Source organism: Podarcis filfolensis (assembly GCF_964270895.1).
Source record: "Podarcis filfolensis genome assembly, chromosome: 17".
NCBI lineage: Eukaryota > Metazoa > Chordata > Lepidosauria > Squamata > Lacertidae > Podarcis > Podarcis filfolensis.
Window position 1 is genome coordinate 8,343,317 of NC_139621.1, and position 27,489 is coordinate 8,370,805.

At 47.2% G+C, this 27,489-nt stretch overlaps 1 protein-coding gene across 2 annotated transcripts in view; it reads left to right on the forward strand.

The window, feature by feature from the left end:
• Positions 1–6,012: 6,012 nt before the first annotated feature.
• LOC310752835 (retinol dehydrogenase 8-like) overlaps positions 6,013–27,489 on the forward strand; it is a 28,584-nt gene continuing 7,107 nt past the window's right edge. The window contains exons 1-6 of one of the 2 annotated variants that reach the window (XM_083593926.1): positions 6,013–6,301; positions 10,713–10,817; positions 12,037–12,198; positions 15,450–15,629; positions 19,744–19,837; positions 27,139–27,322. In XM_083593926.1, coding sequence (XP_083450052.1) covers positions 10,721–10,817; positions 12,037–12,198; positions 15,450–15,629; positions 19,744–19,837; positions 27,139–27,322 — 717 coding nt within the window. In that variant the 5' untranslated portion in view covers positions 6,013–6,301; positions 10,713–10,720. The remainder of the gene's footprint in view (positions 6,302–10,712; positions 10,818–12,036; positions 12,199–15,449; positions 15,630–19,743; positions 19,838–27,138; positions 27,323–27,489) is intronic. The other variant, XM_083593925.1, reaches the window with a different exon arrangement.

Below are 27,489 nucleotides of genomic sequence, written 5' to 3' on the forward strand. Positions count from 1 at the left end.
TTTGCAATCTCTCCATGTTTAATCAGTAAATGGGGAGGAGTTTGAAACCTGGCAATTTCAAAATAAACTAGCAAGCCTGTCAAAAACCACAAGGATTTATCTGTGTGTTTTTAAAAACCTGTGCCTCTCCCGAAACAGGTCATTCATGATGGCAGTCAAGGGGAAGCAGCAATAATTGCATTCTCTCTCATTTTGTGTTACACCAGGCCTCCCCAGGGCAGCTGTTTTGTGAATGCCATCTGCAGTATGCTCTCAAAATTCAAATTTTGTCCCCTGGTCTAAGAAGGTTGGCAATCCCTCCCTCTTTTCTGGCTTTGTGACCAGTTATCAGTCAATTATTTTACTGAGGTTTTCTTTACTAGATGTCACATTGTTATCTGTGTTCTAAAAATGCTTTTTGCTGATTTCCACTATCCACATTGTACCGACACATCTAGGAGGGAAAATCAATGGGGATGGTGCCCACCCGATTACCCCTGACCATTGGCTATTGTCATGATTAACCCTGAACTGGTGCCAGACACACAGTCCTCAGAGGCCTCCTAAAGAACCCCTCAGCCCACCAGAATGCTGGTGACATAATGTCTAGGTCCAGGCTGGACAGTGACACAGCAGGCCTCTGCGTCAGGTGTGAGGAACCCCTGACCCTCCTGATACTACTGAAATACAGTTTCTATCACCTCTTGCCAATGGCTATGCATGCTGAGATGGATAGGAATTGTAGTTCAACATCTGTCATGGTCCAGTTTATGGGCGGTTGAAGCCCCAGCTGAGGATGTCGGGACCGGGGGCAAGATGGCGGGGTGGGAGCAGGAATGGGAGTCCGGAAACCAGGAGTCAAGAAGCCGAAGGTCCAAGGGTCAGGAAACCAGGAGTCAAGGGTTCGAGGATCAGGAAGCAAGGAGTCAAGAAGCCAAATGCAGCAAGGCAGGAAGCGTGTTGCTGTGGCAAAGAGCCGAAGGGAAATGCTGACCTTATATCCCTTCCCAGCTCTTGCCACCAGGTCCAGTGAGTTACCTAGCGGCCTCACCTGTGCGGCCGTGCCTTGCCTCTCCAGTCCTGCGAAGCCCTACTGGTCACAGGGTCTGGCTCCTGCATGCACTCTTGACAACATCTCATGGGCTAAAGATTTCCCACACCTGCTCTGTCACCCCAGGGTCGTTGTGAGGGTCATGGTTAAATGGCCTCTACTCATGGGTACGCAACCCATGAAACTCTACCAGTAGCTTTCTTGAGCCCTCCAGTTGCGGGAAATAGTACAAGCGTCTGTTTCCTGATTTGTGATCTTCCTTGCTGAGCCCCCTGTGATAATGACCTTGGACTGTTGTCTGCTCTGGTCTCTAGGTCATATTTTGTACCTGATTCTCTGTGCCTGGTCTTGGTTTGTTCGGTATGCTGTGCACTGCAACTCTACCCTTGTTGGTGAGGATGTTGGTGAGAGACTTATACCTCCTGGGTCTGAGCCCCTAAGCTTTGTGGAGATCCACTTGGAATATGACAGTTATGTTGCCTGGGGCCGATGAGAGTTGTATAAGGGAGTCCTTGGAGCACCCCACAATTGCCTAACCTTGGCTCCCATAGGTTCAGGTCAAGGGTCACAAGCAAAAGACTTCAGCCAGGAGATAGAAGCAAAACAGCGACCTGTAGACCTGATCTTTATTGCTGTGACAAGACTTCTCGCTACCACAAAGAGAAGAAGCCCGAAGCCTGAACAATGGTTACATCAGTATTTTAAAGTTTCCCAAAGTTTCCCATAATACATTTCCAGAAGCATCATCAAGACATTATAGATATGTCACAGAAAAGGTGTGGTCCCATGCATGCCACTGTCACTCAAATATACCATATTTTTCTGTGTATAAGACTTCCCCAGGTATAAGATGCCCCCTATTTTCTGGGACTCAAAATTAAGAAACTGCACTATAGTGGTACCTTGGGTTACATACGCTTCAGGTTACATACACTTCAGGTTACAGACTCCACTAACCCAGAAATATTACCTCGGGTTAAAAACTTTGCTTCAGGATGAGAACAGAAATCGTGCGGTGGCAGCACAGCGGCAACAGGAGGCCCCATTAGCTAAAGTGGTGCTTCAGGTTAAGAACAGTTTCAGGTTAACAACGGACCTCCGGAACGAATTAAGTTCTTAACCCGAGGTACCACAGTATTCACTATCCGTGTATAAGACGACCCCTTATTTTAAACTTCAAAAATTGAAGGAAAAATATAGTCTTATACACGGAAAAATACGGTAGTCCTTCACGCGTTCTCCATCACAGTACAAACGAAAGCATTTACAGTTCCCTGTTCCCTGAGTCCAACAACATCTGAAGTGTCACATTATCTCTATCCCTGAACAGAGAAAGAAACTTGAGGAGGAGGTAATTCAGAGTAGAGAAATCAGGGTATGGTTATGATGACTTTTGCTCAATAAAATGGGCATAAACAACCGAATAAAGAGTTAATTGGGAAACGCTGGTGATCAGCTGGCTTCCAGTAACAGGTCTGGATAGAAATGGAACCTGGATAATCTCCAAAGACATCGTTGCAACACGTCTGCATGTTTACTAGGTCAAATATGCAGTTTAGTTAACTCAAAAGCCAATGCCCTAATACAGTGGTACCTCGGATTACATACGCTTCAGGTTGCAGACTCCGCTAACCCAGAAATAGTACCTCAGGTTAAGAACTTTGCTTCACGGTGAGACCAGAAATCGTGCTCCGGCGGCGCGGTAGCAGCAGGAGGCCCCATTAGCTAAAGTGGTGCTTCAGGTTAAGAGCAGTTTCAGGTTAAGAACAGACCTCCAGAACAAATTAAGTTCTTAACCTGTACTGGGTGAGAAATGACTGGTGGTGATAGGGGCTGCAAGTGAGAGTCAGAAAGCATCACAGGTATTTTGAAGAAGCCAGTGCCAGGGGTGCCAGGAAGGGCGACAAGGCCCCTCCAAAATTTTTGAGGAGGCTCAAAATTCCACAGTGGCCATGTGCACACACTGCAGGGGGTACTGATGTCACTTGTGCAAGCTGTGTGGCATGCACACAACACATAGCATGCCCTGCGGCCTGCGTAAGTGACGTCAGCACTGACACTGGGTGTTGTCATAGAATCATAGAGTTGGAAGGGACCCCAAAGGTCCTCTAGTGCAATGCAGGAATCTCAGCTAAAGCATCCATGACAGATGACCGTCCAACCTCTGTTTGAAAACCTCCAAGGAAGGAGAATCCATAACCTGCCAAGGGAGACCGTTTCACTGTCGATCAGCCCTTACTGTCAGAACGTTTCCCCCTCGTATGTTTAGTCGGAATCTCCTTTCTTGTAACTCGAAGTCATTGGTCCGAATCCTACCTTCCAGAGCCAGAGGAAACAAGCTTGCTCCATCTTGCGTGTGGCAGTTTTATTACTGACCTCCTGGCTCCAGCTTCTGACTGATTGTTTGGGTGTGACGCTTGCTGAGAAATCTTGGGCCATTCACAGTTTCTCAGCCTCATCCGTCATGGAAAATGGTTCTGAGAATGACATTTTAATGTATTTTTAATCTTTGTTGGAAGCCGCCCAGAGTGGCTGGGGAGACCCAGCCAGATGGGCAGGGTACAAATAATAAATTATTTATTATTATTATTATTATTATTATTATTATTATTATTATTATTATTATTATTATCAGGGGGTACCATGTAAACTGCCCTTAGCTCATTGGAGGAAAGGAAGTGTATAAATTAAATAAAGGCACTCCCCTATTTTGCAGAACTAGAACCTACCTGCATCTAGCAGCAGTAGCATCTTGTGTTCACAAGACGCATTTCCTTCTCCTGATCTTCTGTTTCTGGATCCCTCAGATGAATCCTACATGCAGTCTTATCACAGCACGAATCTCCACCGACACTCGGTGATGCTGTGGATGTAGTATTAGGACTCAAAAGCAAGAAAGTCATATTATAACAAATCTTTTAAGCAGAACGCTTTCCCAGTCTGCATCTGCATTGAAATTATTATTTTTGCTTGTGCGTCTGCTGCCCTGGGCTATTTTGGGAGGAAAGATAATAATAGCAATAACAATTTTGTTATCCCTGGAAAGCGGCACCTGTTCAGTTCTTGCCTGTGATGCACCTTTTAAAGGCCCAAGAGCACTGCCAGAGGAAAAATGAGTGATAATTTTACAATGGTTCTAAGGCATGGGTGGGTCTTTCTAGCTGGCTCTCACAAGCTCTCCCTAGGCCACATTCCTAGTTGTCTCTACTTAAGAAAAGTCATACAAAAATGTGTCACCAAAATAACTACTCCAGATTAAGGAGTAAAAAAAATATCATATGAACCGATAAGGTCCTTTTCCTTGTGTCTCCTCCACCATAGGTCCCGAGGTCAGCAACACAAGAAGGGGCCTTTTTTGCCGTGGCTCCATTTGTGGAATGCCCTCCCCAGGGACGTTTGACTGGCACCTTCATTATACACCTTTAGGCACCGGGCGAAAACATTCTGATTAAACATCTATGGCATTTAAAATGGGGGGGGGGTTGTTTTGTCTGCAATTATGCTATGTATTGTGTTTTTATACTGTTAGGCACCCTGTGATCCTCGGATGAAGAGCAGTGTTGTTGTTGCTGTTTAGTCGTTTAGTCGTGTCCGACTCTTCGTGACCCCCTGGACCAGAGCACGCCAGGCACTCCTGTCTTCCACTGCCTCCTGCAGTTTGGTCAAATTCATGCTGGTAGCTTCGAGAACACTATCCAACCATCTCGTCCTCTGTCGTCCTCTTCTCCTTGTGCCCTCAAACTTTCCCAACATCAGGATCTTTTCCAGGGAGTCTTCTCTTCTCATGAGGTGGCCAAGATATTGGAGCCTCAGCTTCCGGATCTGTCAGGGCTGATTTCCTTCAGAAAGGATAGGTTTGATCTTCTTGCAGTCCATGGGACTCTCAAGAGTCTCCTCCAGCACCATAATTCAAAAGCATCAATTCTTTGGCGATCAGCCTTCTTTATGGTCCAGCTCTCACTTCCATACATCACTACTGGGAAAACCATAGCTTTAACTTATACGGACCTTTGTTGGCAATGTGAGGTCTATGCTTTTTAAGATGCTGTCTAGGTTTGTCATTGCTTTTCTCCCAAGAAGCAGGCGTCTTTTAATTTCGTGGCTGCTGTCACCATCTGCAGTGATCATGGAGCCCAAGAAAGTAAAATCTATCACTGCCTCCATTTCTTCCCCTTCCATTTGCCAGGAGGTGACGGGCCCAGTGGCCATGATCTTCGTTTTTTTGACGCTGAGCTTCAGACCATATTTTGCGCTCTCCTCTTTCACCCTTATTAAAAGGTTCTTTAATTCCTCCTCACTTTCTGCCATCAAGGTTGTGTCATCTGCATATCTGAGGTTGTTGATATTTCTTCCGACAATCTTAATTCCGGTTTGGGATTCATCCAGCCCAGCCTTTCGCATGATGAATTCTGCATATAAGTTAAATAAGCAGGGAGACAATATACATTTAATTAATGAAACTGTTGTTGTTAAGTATAACAACAACAAGCTAAAACAAAAAAAAAAAATTTCTTTCCAGTAGCACCTTAAAGACCAACTAAGTTAGTTCTTGGTATGAGCTTTCGTGTGCATGCACACTTCGTCAGATATCTGACGAAGTGTGCATGCACACGAAAGCTCATACCAAGAACTAACTTAGTTGGTCTTTAAGGTGCTACTGGAAAGAAAATTTTTTTTTTTGTTTTGACTATGGCAGACCAACACGGCTACCTATCTGTAACAACAACAAGCTAGAGCAGGATCCTGTTTCCCCAGAGCCAACCATATAATCCGGGAACCCTCCCAAGCAAGGCATGAAGCCTATAGCGCCCCACTCTGGCGCGCAGCTGTCTCTAGGCGCGGAGCATCCGCGTAGCTCTCGGGCTCGTCCGCTCCTCCTCCGCGATTTCGCTCTCTAATCGCCTTCCTAAGTTACCAACAGGCTGCGCTCTGAGCGCGGCGGAGCCTCCCTTTCCTCGCCCGGGGAAGGCGGGGCGGCGACAGGGAGGAGAAGGAGGAGCCGGACCTCGCCGGGGAGGACGGGACTACAACGCCCGGCGTCCTCCGGCTCGGGGCGGGCTCGCTTGTCCTTCGATCGCCGGGCTTGAGGCTGAATTTGGGGAAGTGAGCGAGGGGCGGCTGACTCCGGAGGCGAGAGGCTTGGCTGGTGCGCGGGCGAGCGCCCGCTTCTGCGCTTTTGGAGAGGTGGGCGCTGGGGTCATATTTTTTGTTGTTGTGTCTCTCTCCTCACCTTTCTCAACGAGGGATCGTGCGTAAAGAGGGGCGCGAGAGGTAGGTAGGTGCCCGGCGGCGGGGTGGGCAGCAGCATGGCGCAGGAAATCTCCCAGCCAGGAGGTGCCCCCCGCCTTCTCCGAGGCACGACCGGGCTGCAGCCGGCTGTGGCTTGCATAGCCTCGGGCTGCGTGCGCGCCTTGGAGAGGTGGCAAATAAAGAGCTTGCGGCTGTTGCGTCCGCGCCCCAGCGTGGATTTATCCGGGGTGACCGCTAGGCTGGAAGGTCCCCCCCACCTTTTTTCCTCGGCCTTTTCCGCTTGGTGAGGACACCCTGTAATCCCCCATGACGTGGCCAGTAATCGCCCTGCCGCCGCCTGCTGCTCGCCGGCTGGCTGGCGCGGCGCTGGGTTGCCAGGTGGCGGGGCTCCTCCGGTGTCTTCTGAGCTGCTGTTTGCAGGAGCTTTCCCCATCACTCTCCTTGCCCGGGCCTGGAAAAGAGAACCTGTAGCTGCACAGGAGCCCCTGGAGAACGAGGCAGGCCGAGGCCGGTTTCCGATTTCCACTTGCTTATCTGCCTACACAGTTTCCACAGACGGGTAGCAACGAAAAGAACAAAGGGCAATGCGGCACCTTTCCGTTTATTACGGCGTGAACTTTCATAGACTGCTGGGGTCCCTTCTGCACAGGGATGCACGAGCTGCTTGAGAGGGGATCTTAAGCTTTTGTGCTGCTGCACCCCAAAATAAGTTTTGGGCTGCATCACACCATGCATCCTGTGACTGGGAGGCTCCTCACTGCATGATCCCTAACTCGTGGCACACACTTTTAACAGTGCACCTCCATGCTGCACTTTGGAATAAGGGTCTGGATATTTTTTACTCCCAAGTAAACAGGGCACCCCGCATGATGCACCCACAACACTGGGAGACCACCCCCTACTGTGCTCTAGCTAGCATTTCTTTGTGGGGACAAGTCACTCTTCAGCATGCTACCCAATGCCAGTAATTACCAGTATTAATAAAGTATGGGTGTGCATCAAAATAAGCATTGATATATCTGTACCACCAGGAGCCTACAAAGTGCCACAGTCCAGGCCACTTTTTGTGGGCATGTTTTGCTTTAAATTGCTAAGCAAGTTGCAACATTTCTAAATGTTTTAATTTCCTTCAGACAAGCCCTGATTGCTTACCCAGGTCTCCCTCCTTTTAACAATCTTATGTATTTCATGTTCTGTAACTTTCTACTGACGGTCAATGGGCTGTAAATAAAGCCTATATTCATTCAAATTATAAAGAATGTGAATCTTAGGTTGTGTACTCCTACATCCAAGCTTTGAATCGCAGCAGATGGCATATCCGCAGCAGTTGATGTCCGTGTAATTAAGAAATTGTGAGTTAGCAAGCCTGAATATAATTTGGGCTGTCTCAAGGGACATCGAGATGCCTCCACATTTTCTCCAGGCCAAGGCTTTGTTTTGTACAAGTAGCTCTAAGGCATGATCACACAAAGCCTGTTTTCTTTTCTTTGCAATACATACACCAACAAATATGCAGTTGGGAAGGGCAGGGAGGGTTTTGTAACCCAATGGCAGTCTTGGACCACCCCTCATCATACACTTCTATTTGCTGGGTACTGTTTCTCCCCTGAGCACTTGTACCTTAGCATCTTGTTTTTGCCCAGATCTCATAGATTTGAAGAATAGAACTGCAGGGTTGGAAGGGACCCCATGGGTCATCTAGTCCAACCCCCTGCAGTTCAGGAATCACTGCTAAAGAATCCCTGGCAGATGGCCATCCAATCTCTGTTTAAAGAGCCAGTGTGGTGTAGTGGTTAAGAGTGGTAGACTCGTAATCTGGGGAACCAGGTTTGTGTCTCCGCTCCTCCACATGCAGCTGCTGGGTGACCCTGGGCCAGTCACACTTCTCTGAAGTCTCTCGGCCCCACTCACCTCACAGAGTGTTTGTTGTGGAGGAGGAAGGGAAAGGAGAATGTTAGCCACTTTGAGACTCCTTCAGGTAGTGATAAAGCAGGATATCAAATCCAAACTCTTTTTCTTCTCCTCTTTAAAAACTTCTTAATGAAGGAGAATGCCCCACCTTCCCAGGGAGTTTATTCCACTGTCAAACAGCTCTTACCCTCTTATTCTATATGATTCGTACAATTTGAATCCATTGGTTTGGGTCTTACCCTATGGAGCAGCAGAAAACTAAGCTTGTTCCACCTTCTGTGTGACAGCCCTTCAGATATTTGAAGATGGCTATCATACAGCTCTCAGTCTTCTCCAGGCTAAACAGTACCCAACTCCCTCAACTGTTCCTCATAAAGCTTGACCAGTGGTTAGGTGTGATGTGAATTGTAGTCCAGCAGGTATCTGGAGGACAATCACATCAGGAGGTCCTGTGGAAAAGACCCCATACCCAGCTAGATTGGAGAAGACCACACAGACTCCTCCCACCCAGCGAGCCTCACCTGTTGAACCAGGCTGTGTGCAAAGAGACCGGTCCTGGTCCTTGATCTGGCAGCTTTATTTCCAAACCCTCTTCTGTAATGCTGAAGGATGAAGCAGGGGAATGTGTCTTGAGTGGTAACAGCACACCATATGCTGCATGTCGCCGGTGCAGGCAGCTAAAGTGCTCTGGAGATATTTCCGATGACCACTGACCCGATCTGCAATGGAAAACTAGCTCAGACACATCTCAGGTTAGTCTGAAACTCCATGTGGGAGCTTGAACAAGTCACAGCAGCATTTTAGGCCTTGGAACTCTGACTCAGCATGTAATATATATAATAGCCCCCTGTTTTCTTATTTAAGGGGTACTGTTTAAATACAGCATTAATAATCCCAGCTGAAAATGTGCGCTACGAGGATAGAGAGAGTTGTGGAAAAATGGACTGGGTAAGGGTGATGAAGGAGCAGCCAGACTGGGTGGCGTGAGAGGCAGGCTCCAGGGACGACCCAAAGCTGTGTTTGGTCTAGTTCAGCACTTGTCTTTTATGCTGTACGGAATATAGGCAGGGTCGTTTTACTAAGAGCAATGCACACCGTTTGTAAACGGATTATAGAGCTCTCTGAAATAATGTTAGAGTAATAATCTGATTTCCACTTGAAGAAGGAGAGAAGAGGCTCACAAGCAGAGGAGGAATCTATTGGTTATGTTAAAAGGGTAAAATGGGAAGAAAGGTGATGTGCTCTGACTTCTACACCCTCAGTCCACCAGCGGTGGAAAGTGTGTCTCTGGGGGTGTCAAAAGTTACCAGACTCTCTCCCTGGTTCTGCCCAGGCTGCTCTGTTGGAAAATCAGACAGAGCAAGGGTTATGACTACTGGCCACCCATTCCCAGTTTGGCACAGAAAGTGGTATCTAGCCACAGTAGACTCAGAACTGTTTGTGGTAAACAGCTCCAGCATTATTTAGGATAACTTGGAAGTCACACTTTGTTCAGTGGGGCTTCCTTTCAGGAAAACGTGCAGCGTACATATCTAAAGCATCTTGTTTGCGGGGCCTCTTTTTCTGTGTGGATCCCTGCTTGTGGAACACTCTCCCCCGGAAGGCTCACCTGGTGCCTTCATCACATATCTTTATGTGCCAGCAAAAGCAATGCTCTTCTCCCAGGCCTTTGGCAAATTAAACAATCTATGGCCTTTTAAATTGGGGGGCAGGGGTTATTGTTTCCGTTTGTTATGATGCTATGCATTTTTGTGTTTTTAATATTGTAAACCACCTCGTGATCTTGAGGTGAAGGGCTGGGTATAAATTTAATAAATAAGTAATTCAGATACCGAACTGCAATATATTTTGCACGCCTTTCTGCTCCGTAAAATGGGTGTGGGGAAGGAGTTAATGTTTGAAGCCTTAAAGGATTATTGTGCCCTAAATGTATGTACCAATTTTCATGGTGATATCTGTTACACAGGGTTCTGTGGCTTTGCAAGGCGTCTTGAAAACAAGTTTAGGGGGGTTAGGGGGGAGAAAACGCTGCCTCTCTTATTCAAATATCTCCCTGTCAAATCCTGGATAGTATATAATCCAGCAACAGCTGAAGGGCACCGTGTTGGCTTCCCCTGTTTTAGGGGAATGACCTTGAGCCAGTCATTGACACCAGAAACATAAAAGTTACTCTGTCGTCTTTTCACCTAGTCACAAGTGTTGTGATTTCCTCTCTATCCCGTGGTCCAATATTTGGTGTTGTAGGTAAGACTGTGGCCGGCGCGTCATCAGACCTGTATTGCTTCCAGCCCAGCCCACAATAATACTTAGCACGGACCTGTCTTTGAAGTGTTCAGAGCACTTAAAACATTCCTAGCAGAGGTGGCATTTGAGTTGGGACAGCTTGATCTCTCTCCACCACAGAGCTTCCAGAAACTGTCAGAGTGAAGAGATCCAATCCTAGCATCCTTTGAACCGTATACCATGGTTCTCCCCGCACTTCCTCAGGATTTCCTCTGATTTTCTCCTCTCCCTTCCGCAGGCAGTAAGATGGCCGTTCGAAATGTACTCGTGACAGGCTGCTCTTCCGGCATTGGCCTCGCCCTGGCAGTGCGTCTGGCCAGGGACGAGCTGAAGCGATTCCGAGGTGAGGAGCTGCCTGGATCCAGGGACCAGTTGCGTGGGGAGGGAACAGTGCAGCTCCTTGGAAGAATCAGAGCAATGAATCCCATTCTTCATTCCTGGGTCTACTGCTGCATTCAGTCCCTGCCAGGCTTTGCACCCAGAGGTGTTTTTCAGGTTCTACAATGAGGTGTGGATGTCTCAGAGGCAACTGCAGTTTAAACAAGCAAAACTTTGGCACTGGTGTAAGAGTATATAAAGCGGGTGGGTTAAAAAGACTGGGTTAAAAAGCCATTTCCCTGTCAAGTCCTACGCTTGTTTTCTTCCTGACAAGTTACCCGTATTTTTTGCTCTATAGGATGCACCCGAGCAAAGGATGCACCTAGTTTTTAGAGGAGGAAAACAAGTAAAAAATATTCTGAATCAAATCAGTGTCGGGGCTGAAGGGGGAAGCCCGGGGTTTCCCCATAAAGCCCCGGCATCCCCAAGCTAGAACAGCGAGACGCTGCGCAGCACTCCGTGTCTCTATTCTGGCTTTGGGGACAGCCTTTCAAGCCTCCGCAGGGCAGCGGGGTGCCTTCACACCGCTGCCTTGTGGAGGCTTTGCACAGCTAACCCCGAAGCCTTTGGAGCGCAGCATGAGGTCCCGCTGCGCTCCAAAGGCTTCAGGCGGCTATCCCTGAAGCCTGGAGAGCGAGAGGGGTTGGTGCGCACCGCCCCCTCTCTCTCTCCAGGCTTCAGCAAAAGCAACGCGTAACCTCCGGAGCGCGGAGGGAGCGCTCCCTCTGCGCTTTGGAGGCTTCGCGTTGCTTTTGCTGAAGCCAAGGAGCCTGCATTCGCTCCATAGGATGCACAAACATTTACCCTTCATTTTTGGAGGGGGGGAAAGTGTGTCCTATAGAGCGAAAAATGCGGTAGTTTTCCTATATGCAGTGAGGAAAACTCACGTGTGCAGGTCTCTGGCTTCTGCCCCTTCCACTTTTGTGAAGACATTAGGCATTCAGTCTTGCACCTGCAGCCTGAAGTGGAACATAGCCTTGGATGCTACAGTTATTGTTTGGTATCCTGAACACCTTTGAGCATTATTAGATTGCCTTTCCTAACAGAGGAGTATCTTGGAGTACTAACTCTAGTTGGTGCTTGCCCCCTGCCAAACCCCACAGCCTTGAGTATTTCTGAAAGAACTCACCCCTCACCCTCAATATCCCAGTGGTGTCATGTAACTCTTTCCCCTCTCTCCCTAGTTATTGCCACCATGAGGAATTTGGAGAAGAGTCAAGAACTGGTGAAGCATGCAGGGCCTGTGCTGGAGAAGACTCTGGAAATCAAGGAGATGGATGTGACCAGCGAGGAATCGATCCGACGCTGTGTGGACACCATCCCCCAGCGCAGGGTGGATGTGCTTGGTAGGAAAACTGTTCCCCTGCAGCCTCAGTATTGGTTTTGAGGACTTTTTAAAGAAGGAATTCAACCCTTAGAGGCGCACCTAATTGTGGGTGGTGCTGTGGTCTAAACCACTGAGCCTCTTGGGCTTGCCAATTGGAAGGTCGGTGGTTCGAATCCCCGTGACGGGGTGAGCTCCCGTTGCTCTGTGCCAGCTCCTGCCAACCTAGCGGTTCGAAAGCACGCCAGTGCATGTAGATAAATAGGTACCGCTGCAGCGGAAAAGTAAAAGGCATTTCTATGTGCTCTGATTTCCATCATGGTGTTCTGTTGTGCCAGAAGCAGTTTAGTCATGCTGGCCAGTTGACCCGGAAAGCTGTCTGTGGACAAATGCCGGCTACCTCGGCCTAAAAGTGAGATGAGCATCGCAACCCCGTAATCGCCTTTGACTGGACCTAAACGGCCAGAGGTCCTTTACCTTTACCTTTTACCTACCCAAATGTGTTTCTATTGATATTCTTAATTTAGAAGCTGGTCTTACCTCATTCAGTAGCACGGCATGGGTAGGTTTTGTTATTTATTAGCCCCAAATTTGCTCCTTTGCCTCCTTCAGGTCTTTGGCTCAACAGGTGCTAGTTAACCCTCTTGGCCTTTGTGGAAAAGTGAGCTTAATGGGGAGAAATTACATTGTTGGCTTTTCTCCTCTTATCTGCTGACAGTGGAAGTAGAGCAAGCCAAATCTTTGGGTAAACAGAGAATAAAGGATATGAGAGTGTGGCAGCTACATGCATTAGCTAGCGGACCACGTAAGCCATGCTGTTTAAGCCTGACTTGATCTGCTTTTAACAATTATATGCCTTTATTTGAATGCTTCATCAAGACCTAAATAGAGTAGAGCTGTTTTATTGGGCCATTTGAACATTTGGCTTTCAAAGATCTTAGATGGCGAATCTCTTAAAAGTTTGTTTTATAGCTAGATATAATTCCTATGAGGTGGGAAAGATCTCCTGTGTGTTCTTTTTCTAAATCATGTTATCAGAGAATCGTTATGCATTTTTTTAATGAGATTGATTCCCGGTTGGTATCTAGAAATTCTTTTAAGTACCGTATTTTTCGCCCTATAGGACACACCGTCCCATAAGGTGCACCTAGTTTTTTGGGGGGGGAATAAAGGGGGGAAATATTATTTCCCCCCCAGGTGCGGGGCTGGGGCGGGGGAAGCCTGAGCTTTTCCCGACCCCAGCCCCCAGAACAGGCAACTCTCTGCAAGGCGCGGGAGCCCAGCGCAGGGCTCCCGCGCCTTGCGGAGAGCTGCGCGAAGTCTGGGCGCGCTGAGCTCAGCGCACCCATCCTTCAGCATGCAGGCAACTCTCCGCAAGCCTGGAGAGCGAGAGGGGTCGGTGCACACTGACCCCTCTCGCTCTCCAGGTTTCAGCGAAAGCCTGCATTCGCCCCATAGGACGCACACACATTTCCCCTTCATTTTTGGAGGGGAAAAAGTGCGTCCTATGGGGCGAAAAATACGGTAAATTTATTTCTGAGCTGATGGCTGATTGCCTGAATGTCGTTGTCTCTTGGATCTGCTATGACCGTTTGACCTTACCTTGTCATTTTTTATAATTTGGTTTTCTTGAAGCCTTGGTTTTCTATTTTACACTTTGCGTTTTCTCTTATTGGTCAGTGTGCTGTAATAAATGCCTGTATAACAGATAACAGGTAGCTGCCTCCTGCTGCGAAATGGGCAGTGTCTCTTTTCTCACAAGACCTGCTAGGCTATACAATCGTGATTTTGTTTCGGCACAGATGGGCCTGTGTAATGCTGGGCCCAGCCGGCCGTGGCTAAATAGTCATCCTCACTCTGGACTGGACTTGGACCCCACAAGTATCTCATATTATCCACTGTGGATTAAGCCACTTCATTAAACCACTGTACGGAGTAAAGATTATGCCAATTCTCATGGCTCATTTGGCAGGCACAGTCTGGAGCTGAAGCAATCCAGGGTGCCTTTTTTCCTCACGCAAAAAACACTTGCATGAGCGCTTCATTAAACGTACAGGTTGTGGGGCTCCACCCTATTGTGAAAGCCTTTGCAAGCAGGTTGAATGCGGATGGGGCAAGATGTAATCTGTGCTCACGGTGAAGCAGGCAAGCCCGTGAGCATAAACCCTGTGAGCGCAACATTGCAACAGGCCCAGACGGTCACAGGAATTCTCAGCTGGAAGTGGTGTGTTTCAGCAGGAGCCTTGTAGCTCAAACTGTGGGACATTAGCCCTTCAAGGAGCAACTGGTTGCTAAACCAGGTATCCAGCTGTACAGTATCTAGAGGCTGGTAGAAGGTAAATGGCAGAATGAATGCCATCCTTTCATTATCTCCGCTGATGGAAGACACCTCCAGCAAGGATATCCTCGGCCCAATATACCTGAAGGAGCATCTCCACCCCCCATTGTTCAGCCCGGACACTGAAGTCCAGCACTGAGGGCCTTCTGGCGGTTCCCTCACTGTGAGAAGTGAGGTTTCAGGGAACCAGGCAGAGGGCCTTCTCGGTTGTAGCGCCCACCCTGTGGAACGCCCTCCCATCAGATGTCAAGGAATAATTATTATTATTATTATATTTATTTATTTATTTATTTATTTATTTATTTATTTATACCCCGCCCATCTGGCCGGGTCTCCCCAGCCACTCTGGGAGGCTTCCAACAGAACACTAAAAACAGAATAAAACTTCAAACATTAAAAACTTCCCTAAAGAGGGCTGCCTGCAGATGTCTTCTAAAAGTCTGATAGTTGTTTTTCCCTTGGACATCTGGTGGGAGGGCGTTCCACAGGGTGGGTGCCACTACCTCTGCCTGGTTCCCTGTATAACTTGGCTTCTCGGAGTGAGGGAACCGCCAGAAGGCCCTCAGCACTGGACCTCAGTGTCCGGGAAGAACGATGGAGATGGAGGCACTCCTTCAGGTATACTGGACCGAGGCCGTTTAGGGCTTTAAAGGTCAGCACCAATGCAACGAAATAAACAGCAATCTGACTTTTAGAAGACATCTGAAGGTAGGCCTGTTTAGGGAAGTTTTTAATGTTTGATGGTTTATCGTGTTTTTCATATTCTGTTGGGAGCCGCCCAGAGTGGCTGGGGAAACACAGCCAGATGGGTGGGGTATAAATTATTATTATTATTATTATTATTATTATTATTATTATTATTATTTATAAGAATAATCTCTGAAAAGCACCACTTTGCCTGTTCTCTATTGCTAACTGACTGCTTCCCCTTGCAGTGAACAACGCTGGTTTAGGCATGATTGGACCGGTCGAAAGCCAGAGCATGGCCTCAATGCAGCAGCTCTTTGATACCAATTTCTTTGGCTTGGTGCGCCTTATCCAAGAAGTCTTCCCTGGCATGAAGCGCCGACGACAGGGACACGTCGTCGTGATGAGCAGCGTCCTGGGCTTGCAAGGTGAGGCTCAGCCAGAAGGTGGGGGGGCGCGACTCTAATGCGGAGCATTTGGGTAGCAAATGTTGTTTGGCCAACAGGATGATGGTGAGGTGACCTCTGGAGGAAGGAAGACACAGGGCAGTGGTAGATTCCTTCTATTTCGAAAGCCTTCTCAATAAGAGTTCATTTCTCCCCTTTGGAACATAAGACACTTGTCTGCTCTGACTGAGAGTGGCTCTTGGGTCTTTCCCAGTCCCCTTGATTTTTTTATGGTGTTGCCAGGATGAATATACCTGGAACCTTCTGCGGACAAAGCACATGGTCTGTCAACTGCTCCTTGGCCTTTCCTCCGATCTCTCCCTACTTCGATATTTATCACTCCAGTTATGCAATGAACCCCAAGCAGATTGGGTGACCACTAATTAAAATATCTAATAGAGGTCATGGAACCAGAGATGGCCACATTCTGTCCTGCTGCTATAAAACTAGGGAGACGAGCTCTGAATGAATCTAATGGCCAATGTCTTAATATGCATATTTTAAATTAGCAGCTAAGGTCTTAACCTATATATTTTAATTGTTTTATATCTGTATTATTTACCGCACACTAGCTTATAGTGCCTGAGGTCCTCCCCCGAGGATCTTCTGCTGGTTCCCTCACTGTGAGAAGTGAGGTTACAGGGAACCAGGCAGAGGGTCTTCTCTGTAGTGGCTCCTGCCCTGTGGAACACCCTCTCTTCAGATGTCAAGGAAATAAACTATCTGGCTTTTAGAAGACATCTGAAGGCATCCCTGTTTAGGGAAGTTTTAATGTTTGTTGTTTTAGTATGTTCTGATACATGCTTTGAGCGACCCAGAGTGGCTGGGGAAACCCAGCCAGATGGGTGGGGTGCAGCAATAATAATAATAATAATAATAATAATAATAATAATAATAATAATAATACATGTATGTATACATGTTCTCTATTGCTGTATATGTCTGTATTTCTGGTCTGTGACCATAATAAATTCATTCATTCCCTACCTCAAGCCATTTTTAAATAACCTCCTACAGCCTTTGAATGGTATTCCCCATAATGCCCTGCAGGCCACCCTTCTGTTCTCTCTCTTTCACTTTAGGAGAATACAAACATCTGCCTAACAGTACAGTGGTACCTCTGGTTACGTACTTAATTCATTCTGGAGGTCCGTTCTTAACCTGAAACTGTTCTTAACCTGAAGCACCACTTTAGCTAATGGGGCCTCCTGCTGCCGCTGCGCCGCCGGAGCATGATTTCTGTTCTCATCCTGAAGCAAAGTTCTTAACCCGAGGTACCACTGTAATCTTTAGGTGAGCTGGTTGTCCTGTACAGTGGTACCTCGGGTTACAGACGCTTCAGGTTACAGATTCCGCTAACCCAGAAATAGTGCTTCAGGTTAAGAACTTTGCTTCAGGATGAGAACATAAATCGTGCTCCGGTGGCACAGCAGCAGCAGGAGGCTCCGTTAGCTAAAGTGGTGCTTCAGGTTAAGAACAGTTTCAGGTTAAGAACAGACCTCCAGAACGAATTAAGTACGTAACCAGAGGTACCACTGTATTGTTCTGCCAAAGCAACCTCCATGCTCCACACATTCCTCTCCTGTTGGGACCACAGTGAATGCCACAGGCAGAACACAAAAAGTCCATCAGAGCTAATTCCCGCCTATGAACTGAGGCCAGTTTCTTGTCCCCATGCTGATCACCTTATCATCCCATCACAGTAGTGTGACACAGTATGGACCTGGAACATGGCCCGAAGGGGCCTGTGCAGGAAGCATCTAGCTGAGTTTTGCCTGCACTGGCCGGCAGCATCTCTCCAGATCAGGACCTTTCTCAGCCCTACCTGCGGATGCTGGGGGTGGAACCTGGCGTCATCTGCATGCAAAGCATATTCTCTGCCCACTGAGTTATGGTCCTTTGTTGCTATAGGGCAGACATGTCCAACCAGTCGACTGCGATCAACAGGTAGATCCCCGGGTGATCATGGTTGATCGTGGGATCCTTATTGATCGCGACCTTAAAAGAACTGGGGAATGAATGTCTCTGCCCCCACCCCACCTCTGTCATATCCAGTGGGCGGTGTTTGGGGGTTTTCTGTTGGAGATTGGGAATACGGCAATTGGTTCTAGCGCAGCATGCGTTTGTTAGTGACAGAGTTTCAGTTGAGCGATTTATGTTGTTGTTTAGTCGTTTAGTCATGTCCGACTCTTCGTGACCCCATGGACCAGAGCACGCCAGGCACTCCTGTCTTCCACTGCCTCCCGCAGTTTGGTCAAACTCATGCTGGTAGCTTCAAGAACACTGTCCAACCATCCCGTCCTCTGTCGTCCCCTTCTCCTTGTGCCCTCCATCTTTCCCAGCATCAGGGTCTTTTTCAGGGAGTCTTCTCTTCTCATGAGGTGGCCAAAGTATTAGAGCCTCAGCTTGAGGATCTGTCCTTCCAGTGAGCACTCAGGTCTGATTTCCTTTAAGAATGGATAGGTTTGGATCTTCTTGCAGTCCATGGGACTCTCAAGAGTCTCCTCCAGCACCATAATTCGAAAGCATCAATTCTTCGGCGATCAGCCTTCTTTATGGTCCAGCTTTCACTTCCATACATCACTACCCTTAAAAAAGGCTCAACAACTCTGCTCAATCCCCCCCCCCCAAGGGTCAACAACTCTGGTCAATCCTCAATGACAATAGATAGATCGCTGCCAGTTTATTAATACTGGGAGTAGATCGCAGGCTCTTGGGAGTTGGATGGGCCTGCTATAGGGCAAAGAAGTGAAGGCAAATTCTGCAAATAAAATTCGTCCACAGGAGGAAAAAGGGATCACAACGAAGGGGGAGCAGGCCTCCAATTGCATACATGGTGAGGGGGGTCTTTTCTGAGCCCAAGGAGGTACCAAGAAAGAAATTTAACACATCCTTCATAGATTTATCCAACAGTTCTGTCATGCAATGAAGCCCCTTCCGCTGATGACTACTCCTGAGTAGGATACATCGTACTGTAAAATCACATAAAAGAGATTTCTAATACGTGCATAGGAGCCTTTAGCTCTTTTCCAAAAGCCTTTTAAAAGTCCACCCTTCTTTTCCGTGTTGTTCTCTCAGATGGTATCGTGGAATACCTTGCAAAAGCGTCTGCTTTGCTGTTGTTTCCTATTGCCTGAACAAGCTAATTTCTTTTTAATTGCTGCTCATAAAATAAATTGCCTATTCCTGCTGTTTTACTTAATCGGCCTAATGAATGAGGTGGGACTTTTATGCTAGCAAGATTATTTCCTCCCTCCCCTGGGTGTGGAATGGGTGTGATGGGCAAACTCCCACATTCTGACCATGGGCATAGCCACAGTGGCGTAGCGTGGGGGGTGCAGGGGGGGCGGCCGCACCGGGCGCAACATCGGGGGGGGGCGCTCGCACTCGCAGCTCTCTAGTGGAAGAGACTCGAGTGCTAAAATCCATGGGTTAGGGGGGCGCAAATTACTTGCCTTGCCCCGGGTGCTGACAACCCACGCTACGCCACTGCATAGCCAAGATTTATTGGAGGGGCAGAACTGAGTTATCAGTGACACAGTTGGTCAGTTAGTTAAGTATTTTTATTTATTTACTTGATGTGGGGGTAGCTGCCCCTCTGCCTATGCCCATGATTTCTGACTAGGGTTGCCACCTATTTCACCAACCCTGATCCTGTGCTTTTAAAAGCAATCTGTAATGAATAAATAAAAAATACAAGTAAATGTTGGATTCCCATCACTATTTCCATGCCGGAAAGAACTTTCCCTGCTTTACTTCTGTGTGTTGTCACTATTGTTAAAGGCACAGGAGCTGGGGCAGTAAAAATGTTGGCAGCTCTGCTCCTGACTGGCAAATGGTTTGTGTTTGTTGTGGTGTTTCTGACAATTGTTCCCCCATGCCCAGAACAGGGATGGGGAGCCTGCGACCATCCAGAAGTTGCATCGGCCCCAGGCAGTATAGCCCAATGGTCAGCGATGATGGGAGCTGCAGCCCAGCAACACCTGGAAGGCCCACAGTTCCCCCATCCCAACTCTGGAGCAAGAGGGCATGCAGAGGAACCAACTTTCTCCACAATTATTTTACACCTCTTATGCCAATACTCCATTCCCTTTAGGTCTCCTCTTCAACGACATCTACTCTGCCTCCAAATTTGCTGTGGAAGGTTTCTGCGAGAGCTTGGCCCTGCAGGCCCTGAAATTTGGGGTCAAGTGAGTATTATGGGATTGTGAGACATCATGGCTGGGGTTCTCCTACTACTGAGCTAGACTCCTGTGAGCCAGGTTAGTGTAGTGTGGTAGGAAGGAGCCCTGGTGAATCAGTTCATTGGTTTGCCTCGCTCACGGTTGTCTGTGCCCTTTTGCCCCCTTAGATGTACACTAGTGGCCAAAATTGTGGAAACCTTTTGGGAAAAGTGTATTACTCCAAAAATAATTCCTTATTTTGGAGTAATGCCATAAAATTATACATCAGTGGAAAGATAATTTAATGAAGAATGTAATGCAACAAAGTTTGTTCAATTATCTGTATTCTATCAAAAGTTGTAGCCAAATAACCAGAAAAAGGAAGCACAACTTGCTTACCGTATTTTTCGCTCTATCGTACGCATCTAGTTTTTAGGGGAGGAAAGCAAGAAATAAGAAAGGAACGCAAAGCATCCTGAGCTAAGAGGGAGCGCTCCTCCATCTTCGCTCAGGAGGCTTTGCGGGGCTACCCCTGAAGCCAGGAGAGCAAGCAGGATTGGTGCACACCGATCCCTCTTGCCCTCCTGGCTTCAGCGAAAGCAAGCCTATTGGCTTTCCTTCTGCAAGAGCCACGTGCTCTTTAAAAGGAGCGCGGCCACTCTGTCCCTTCACCCCACCTCCCAGAAAAGCCCCCAAGAGCCGCGCGAAGCCTCCGCAGGGGAGCAGGATGAAGGCTTCCCGCTCCCCTGCGGAGGCTTCGCGTGGCTAAGCCAGAAGCTAGAACAGCCAGTGGGATCCCGCTCACTGTCCTGGCTTCCTCTTTAGCCGTGCGCACCCTCTCCCGGGCAAGGAGAGGGCTATTTAAAGGGAGCACTGACAGAGCCTCCCACCTGCATTCGCTCCATAAAATGCACACACATTTCCGCTTACTTTTTAGGAGGGGGAAAAGTGCGTCTTATAGAGCGAAAAATACGGTAGATTGATATGTAGTAGATTTCATTCGTTTGAATGTAGCCAATGAGCATGAGCGTTTAGAGAGCCTATCAGGTGAATTACATTCTTCGTTAAATTATCTTTCCATTGATATATAATTTTATGGCATTACTCCAAAGAAATTGGTGTTATGAGACATCAAACCTCGGAAGTACACTTTTTCCTAAAGGGTTCCAGAATTTTGGCCACTAGTGTACCATCAAGGATGATGGGAATCGTAGCCCAAAACGATCTAGAGGGCATCAGGTAGGAGGAACCTGATTTACACACGCACAAAAAGATATAAATTAAAAACACAGGGCAGTAATTAACTAATGAGTCCCATGTTCCCCTCTCCTCCTCCCACCAAAAAAGAATTGGCTTCTCTTTCAGCATTCTGATAGTTTGTTCTCTGATTCCCATACTGCATAAAATTTTAGCAGAGTTTTTGTTTTATTTTACAACTTTCCCCAAGATTCTAATAATAACTTAACCTCGTACATAATATTCTGTCCCGTGTACTTCTTTTGCAGGCCTTTAATGGCAAAGCGCAGTGATTCTTCACAGTTCTGCCCCTTATGTTTGTGCAGAAATCAACATGCCACTTTTTGAAATGGTTGTTCGCAGCCCATTCTTCAGTCCTGTTAGATTTCCCAAGCAAGGTTTGATCTCCACTGGAGATAATTTAACAGCACAAATTCTGCACAGAAAGGCAAAACCAAGACCAAGAGTCAGCATTAAAAGGGATCAACATACCACTACTCATTAAAGGCCTATCCAAAAAGCAAGTCTACATAAATGGTTCAGATACCTAGATCTGCCCTGCAGTGACAGGAAGCTTAAAAGGAACGGAAAAGGCTTGATCAGCAAGAGCCCACCAGCCTTTCAGGGGGCGTCAGATCCAACAGTTCTTAAATTTATTAGAGGAATTCCTAAAAGGTCTTAGAATATAGAGGAGATGTTTTAACAAACTACAGGTGCTAGGGAGCATGGGACATTATTTAAATGCTGGAAGCTTCTGGTTAGTGGGTGAAAAAAAAATTTCTTTAATGCCCAATCCTACACACATCTGGATGGAAGAAAATCCCACTGAGTTCATTGGGACTTGTTTCCATGTGTATCCAGCCCACAGCAGGCAAAGAGCAGGCACATAGAGAGGTCTCTTTCTTCCTCTCTATCCTTAGGTTAGGAGGTCTGTCTGTGTGTACACATCCCTTATGCCAGTCCTCCCTTTTGCTCAGATGCAAGTTATTCATGTTCCCAGTGGAACTAAGATCAGCACATTTGCAGCATTCTTCTTCCACAGTGAGAGGCTTTATATAACAAATCACAGAGGCATCTATACTGGACATGCGTAGGGGAGGGGAGTATTAAAAGGTCACACCATGAATTGTTTTTTTGTAAGGGGTAGATGCTGGCTGCGTATGACGCTTAAGCAAAGGGGGATTTTTTTTACTGAGATGCGTTATATTAATAATAATTTATTATTTATACCCCGCCCATCTGGCTGGGTTTCCCCAGCCACTCTGGGCGGCTTCCAACAAAACACTAAAATACAATAACCTATTAAACATTAAAAGCTTCCCTAAACAGGGCTGCCTTCAGATGTCTTCCAAAAGTTTGGTAGTTATTTTTCTCTTTGACATCTGGTGGGAGGGCGTTCCACAGGGCCGGTGCCACTACCGAGAAGGCCCTCTGCCTGGTTCCCTGTAACCTGGCTTCTCGCAGTGAGGGAACCGCCAGAAGGCCCTCAGCGCTGGACCTCAGGGTCTGGGCAGAACGATGGAGGTGGAGACGTATACTGGACCGAGGCCATTTAGGGCTTTAAAGGTCAGCACCAACACTTTGAATTGTGCTTGGAAATGTAGAATAATGGGGGATACCTGCAATCAAATGTTGTCGTGTACCCCTAACAGGAGCGTTTGTCTTCTGGGCTCTAGCCAGCCTGGTTGCCTCCACTCGAGAATGATATTGTCAGGCTGGGAAAAAGTTAAGAAAATGGCAACCAGGATGCACAGGGGGATGGAGCGAGTCCCCTATGAGAAACAGTTGCAGAGTAGGAGACTTGTTTGTCATGTTAGAAGTGTGTAAAACTGTTCATGGCGTGGCGAAACTGAATAGAGAGAAGATGGTCCCCCCCCCCCCTTTTCTCATGAATATCCAACAAAACTGAATGTTGGAAGATTCAGGATGGATAACTCCATGAAGCGCATAGCTGAACTATGGCACTTTCTCCAACAGGAGGCAGTGCTGGCCACTAACTAAATGCCTTTAAAAGAGACAAATTATCAGAGGATAAGCTATCAATGGCTTGTACAGTGGTGCCTCAGGTTAAGTACTTAATTCGTTCCGGAGGTCTGTACTTAACCTGAAACTGTTCCTAACCTGAAGCACCACTTTAGCCAATGGGGCCTCCTGCCGCTGCCGCGCCGGCGGAGCCTGATTTCTGTTCTCATCCTGAAGCAAAGTTCTTAACCTGAAACACTATTTCCGGGTTAGCGGAGTCTGTAACCCGAAGCGTCTGTAACCTGAGGTACCACTGTAGTTGTTAAGGCTATGCTCTGCCTTGAGAGTTCGAGGCAGCCATGCTTCTGAATACTAGTTGCTAGAAGCGACAAGAGGGTCCTGTTGTGGGAGGGGCGTGGGTGGCGCTGTGGTCTAAACCACTGAGCCTCTTGGGCTTGCCGATTGGAAGGTTGGCGGTTCAAATCCCCACGACAGAGCGAGCTCCCATTGCTCTGTCCCAGCTCCTACCAACCTAGCAAGTAGCTAAATAGGTACCACAGTGACAGGAAGGTAAACGGTGTTTCCATGCGCTCTGGTTTCTGTCACGGTGTTCTGTTGTGCCAGAAGCAGTTTAGTCATGCTGGCCAAATGATCCGGAAAGCTGTCTGTGTGGACAAACGCTGGCTCCCTCGACTTGAAAGCGAGATGAGCGCTGCAACCCTATAGTCAACCTTTGACTGGACTTAACCATCCAGGGGTCCTTTACCTTTTGCCTTTACCTCTTGTGGGTTTCGCACAGGCATCTGGCTGGCCACTGTGAGAACAGGATGCTGGACTGATCCTGCAGGCCCTTCTTATATTCTTCTCTTCGTCCTTACATTTCTTACTTTCTTATGTTTGGCCCCCTTGGGAAGAGGGCAAACAGCTTTTCAGCAAGGACACTTCTGTTCGGTCTTTGCTGCCTGGAAACAACTTCCTGCTGCATTATTATATTTGAGCTAAAGTGCTCAGGTTCAGGACTAAACTGGAACACTTACTTGCTATATATTTGTAGGGGAGGCACCTGGATGTTTGCAAAGGGGAAACTGTCCTTTTTCTTTTCCCTCCCCTTCCTGAAATCTGCCCACGCAGTGCAAGAAGGGGGGATTTTTTTCTTTTATTCGTTTACTAAATAAACCTTTCCCTATACAATGCCCAAGGCAGCTGGCAATAAAGTATGTAGTTAAAAGGTAACCAGTACACTCAACAATTAACATAATAACCCGTAACATGGTAAACTGCTTAGAGAATTTTGCAGTTAAGTGCTCTATCGGTCTTTCTAAACAAACAAACAAACAATAAAAGAGCAAAAACTCAGTATAATAAAATAAGAGTAGATAAAAGATAAGATAGCAGGAGCAGCAAGTTGAAAACGTGTTTAAGTTTAAATAACAGAACAGCAAAACCAAACAAATCAGTTCAGTAAGGGCAATGCCTGCTTAAATAGAAGAAGGTTATATTATCATCATCGCCATTATTACTTATACCGCCCATCCAAAGATCGTGTTCACAACATAAAAATACAAAATGAGAACACAAAATACAGAATAAAACCAAAACAAACCTATAACCCCCTTCCTACAAACACATTTAAAAGGCCACAGCATGTTAATCGGCCAAAGGCCTGGTCAAGAGAAATGTTTTCACCCAGTACCTAGAGAGCCACCCTGGGGAGTAAAGGTAAAGGGACCCCTGACCATTAGGTCCAGTCGTGGCCGACTCTGGGGTTGCAGCGCTCATCTTGCTTTATTGGCCGAGGGAGCCGGCATACAGCTTCCGGGTCATGTGGCCAGCATGGCGAACCAGAGCAGCGCACAGAAACGCTGTTTACCTTCCCGCTGGAGCGGTACCTATTTATCTACTTGCACTTTGACATGCTTTGGACCTGCTAGGTTGGCAGGAGGTGGGACCGAGCAACGGGAGCTCACCCCGTTGTGGGGATTCAAACTGCTGACCTTCTGATTGGCAAGTCCTAGGCTCTGTGGTTTAACCCACAGTGCCACCCGCATCCCTATCCTGGGGAGAGCATTCCACAAATGGGGAGCCACTGCAGAAAAGGGCTGTTCTTGTGTTGCCTCCCTCTGGACCTCTCATGGAGGAGGCCCATGAAGAAGGGCCCTCAGAGGATGATTGCAGGGTCAGGGTTGGTTCATATGGGGAGAGGCGGTCTTTGACGTACCGCAGTCCTCCTGCGTCGTTTAAGGTTTTATAGGTCAAAACCAGCCAGTGCAGTCGGGCCGGGTTTTGTGTGATATGCTCAGACAGTCTTGCCCTGGCGAGCAACCTATCGATGAGTAGGTTAGAGAGGTTCCAAAGTCAGGGTACAGCCGCCACTGGGAAGCCGTTTCTTGAGTTCCGCCAAACACAATTCACATGCCACGATGCTCACGGAGTCTGAAATCCCACAAGAGTTCTGTAATGCTGTTAAAAACACAAGCAGGCCAATTCTATGCCTTGCCCTGATTTTCTTTTTTACACACACCCTGTAGGTCCTGGATGCCTACTGGCTATTCCCTCCCCCACCCCAAAAAATAATAATTTACCAACTCATATTCTTCTCTGTAGCTGGCGATTTGCCCAAGAAGACTGAAACCCTCACCTTACTTTTGGGTAACCCTTCCACCCAAAAATATGAGTTCACTTCTGAACTGATATGTGCAGGACCACCCCAGTTCAATATTAGCATGGAGGACGATGAATGAAACTTTTCCTTTCATGTGCCTGAGGCTTCAAGGTTGAAGGAAGGCATGAGAGATATGTCCTAATTAAATTCACATTCCATGTGGCAGTGTTTTGGTTTGAGTTCAATTTACCTCTGCTCGCACTGAATATCTGTACAATTTTTTCAGGTTTTAGCACTCTGTTTTATTAGTTGTTGTTGTTTTTTTGTGGACTGAAAGGCAGGATGTAAGTATTTTCATTTATCTACAGAACTTGCGCAGAATCTTTAATATAGCCCACATAGACTCCCTGGTGGCAGATAAATTTTTGAAAATTGAGGGGGAAGAGTTAATATAAAAGGACTCCCTGGTGAACCAAAATTATACAGCCTTAACTCCACAGTGTGTTTTCTCTCAGGCAAATTTGGTCAGTCTTGCTTACCAGGTGTTATAAGAAAAAACTGCTCCTTTTTCCCTTATGGGGTATCCAAGAGCCCGTATAGAGTCCTTAAGTAGGTTCTCTGTCGATAGGAGAAAATAACAGAGGCCAACCAGAGAATATTGAGAAGCAAAGCAGCTAGTAAGCATGATCTTTATTAAACTGTTGCAACAGGGTGCCCCCTTCACACACAGGAGAAGGAGGAGAGGAACCCAGAACATTGGTGTGCAAGCTCCTATATAGACTTTTGAAATTGCCTACCCTGTAGCTCAAGACCACCCCCCAAAATATCATACATAGAAAGAGGTGGTCCCCAGCAAGAAATTTGAGTGTGTTGCTTCTCTCCTGTCTGCCAGGATACCTGATAATGCCTTATTATCTGATTGCCTTTTCTGGGTAGCCTGGCCATTCCTTTGAGATGGTAAATACTTAGTTCCTGAATCTCTTACACATATTGATAGTGTGCTCAGCTTAACAGATACTTGCCAGACTGTATTTACAGGGAGGTGTGAGCCCCTGCAGTCCAAAGACAATTAGAAAGCTTTCCCCATTTCCTTCCTCCTTGCAGAGAAATATTTGAGGTCAATTTGGGAGAGTCAAAATGGCTTCAGGATTGTTCTCCTGTACTGTTTCAGACACGTGGTTATATACTTATGTGTTTGCCTTGTACATTTATGAACATTTATTTTATATATATAAGACCTTAAAATTCCTATAACACAGGTATCGTGTTTTGTGTGGACAGCCCATTCTTTAGGTCATTATCGGCGCAAGACTGAGCAGGACAGAATGTGCTAAACCCAGATAGTAGTCTACTAAAGCAGAGATGAAGTGATTGGCCTGAATGCCAGAGGGCTATAGGCAAAATCCATGCTGGCTGGTGAAGCTCAGTCATGTGAAGGCAGGCAGTCTCCCCCCCACCCCACCCGGTTTCTCAGCTCAGCAGATGGTGAAGTTCATTAGTTCTGATTACTGCTTGTTTCATTCTGCAGCATCAGTTTAATTGAGCCTGGGCCAGTGATAACAGAATTCGAGAGGAAGCTCTACGAAGAAGCAGCCAGTATGGACCTCTCTCAGGTGGATAAAGAAACGCTGGATATATTTCAGGGCTTCTACATGGCCTATTCCAAGGAAGTCTTCACTGCACTGGGGCAATCTCCAGAAGAGGTGGCTGAGGTAGGATTATAAGCTTTCTCCTTTATTGCTCTCAAGCCCACAGGAAATCTAGCTGGGATCTGCTTCTGGGGGGGAAGGGAACGGGCTGCCCAGCCTTGTTCATTATTATGGCAGAGCTTTCCAAACTTTTCATGTTGGTGACACACTTTTTAGACACGCATCATTTC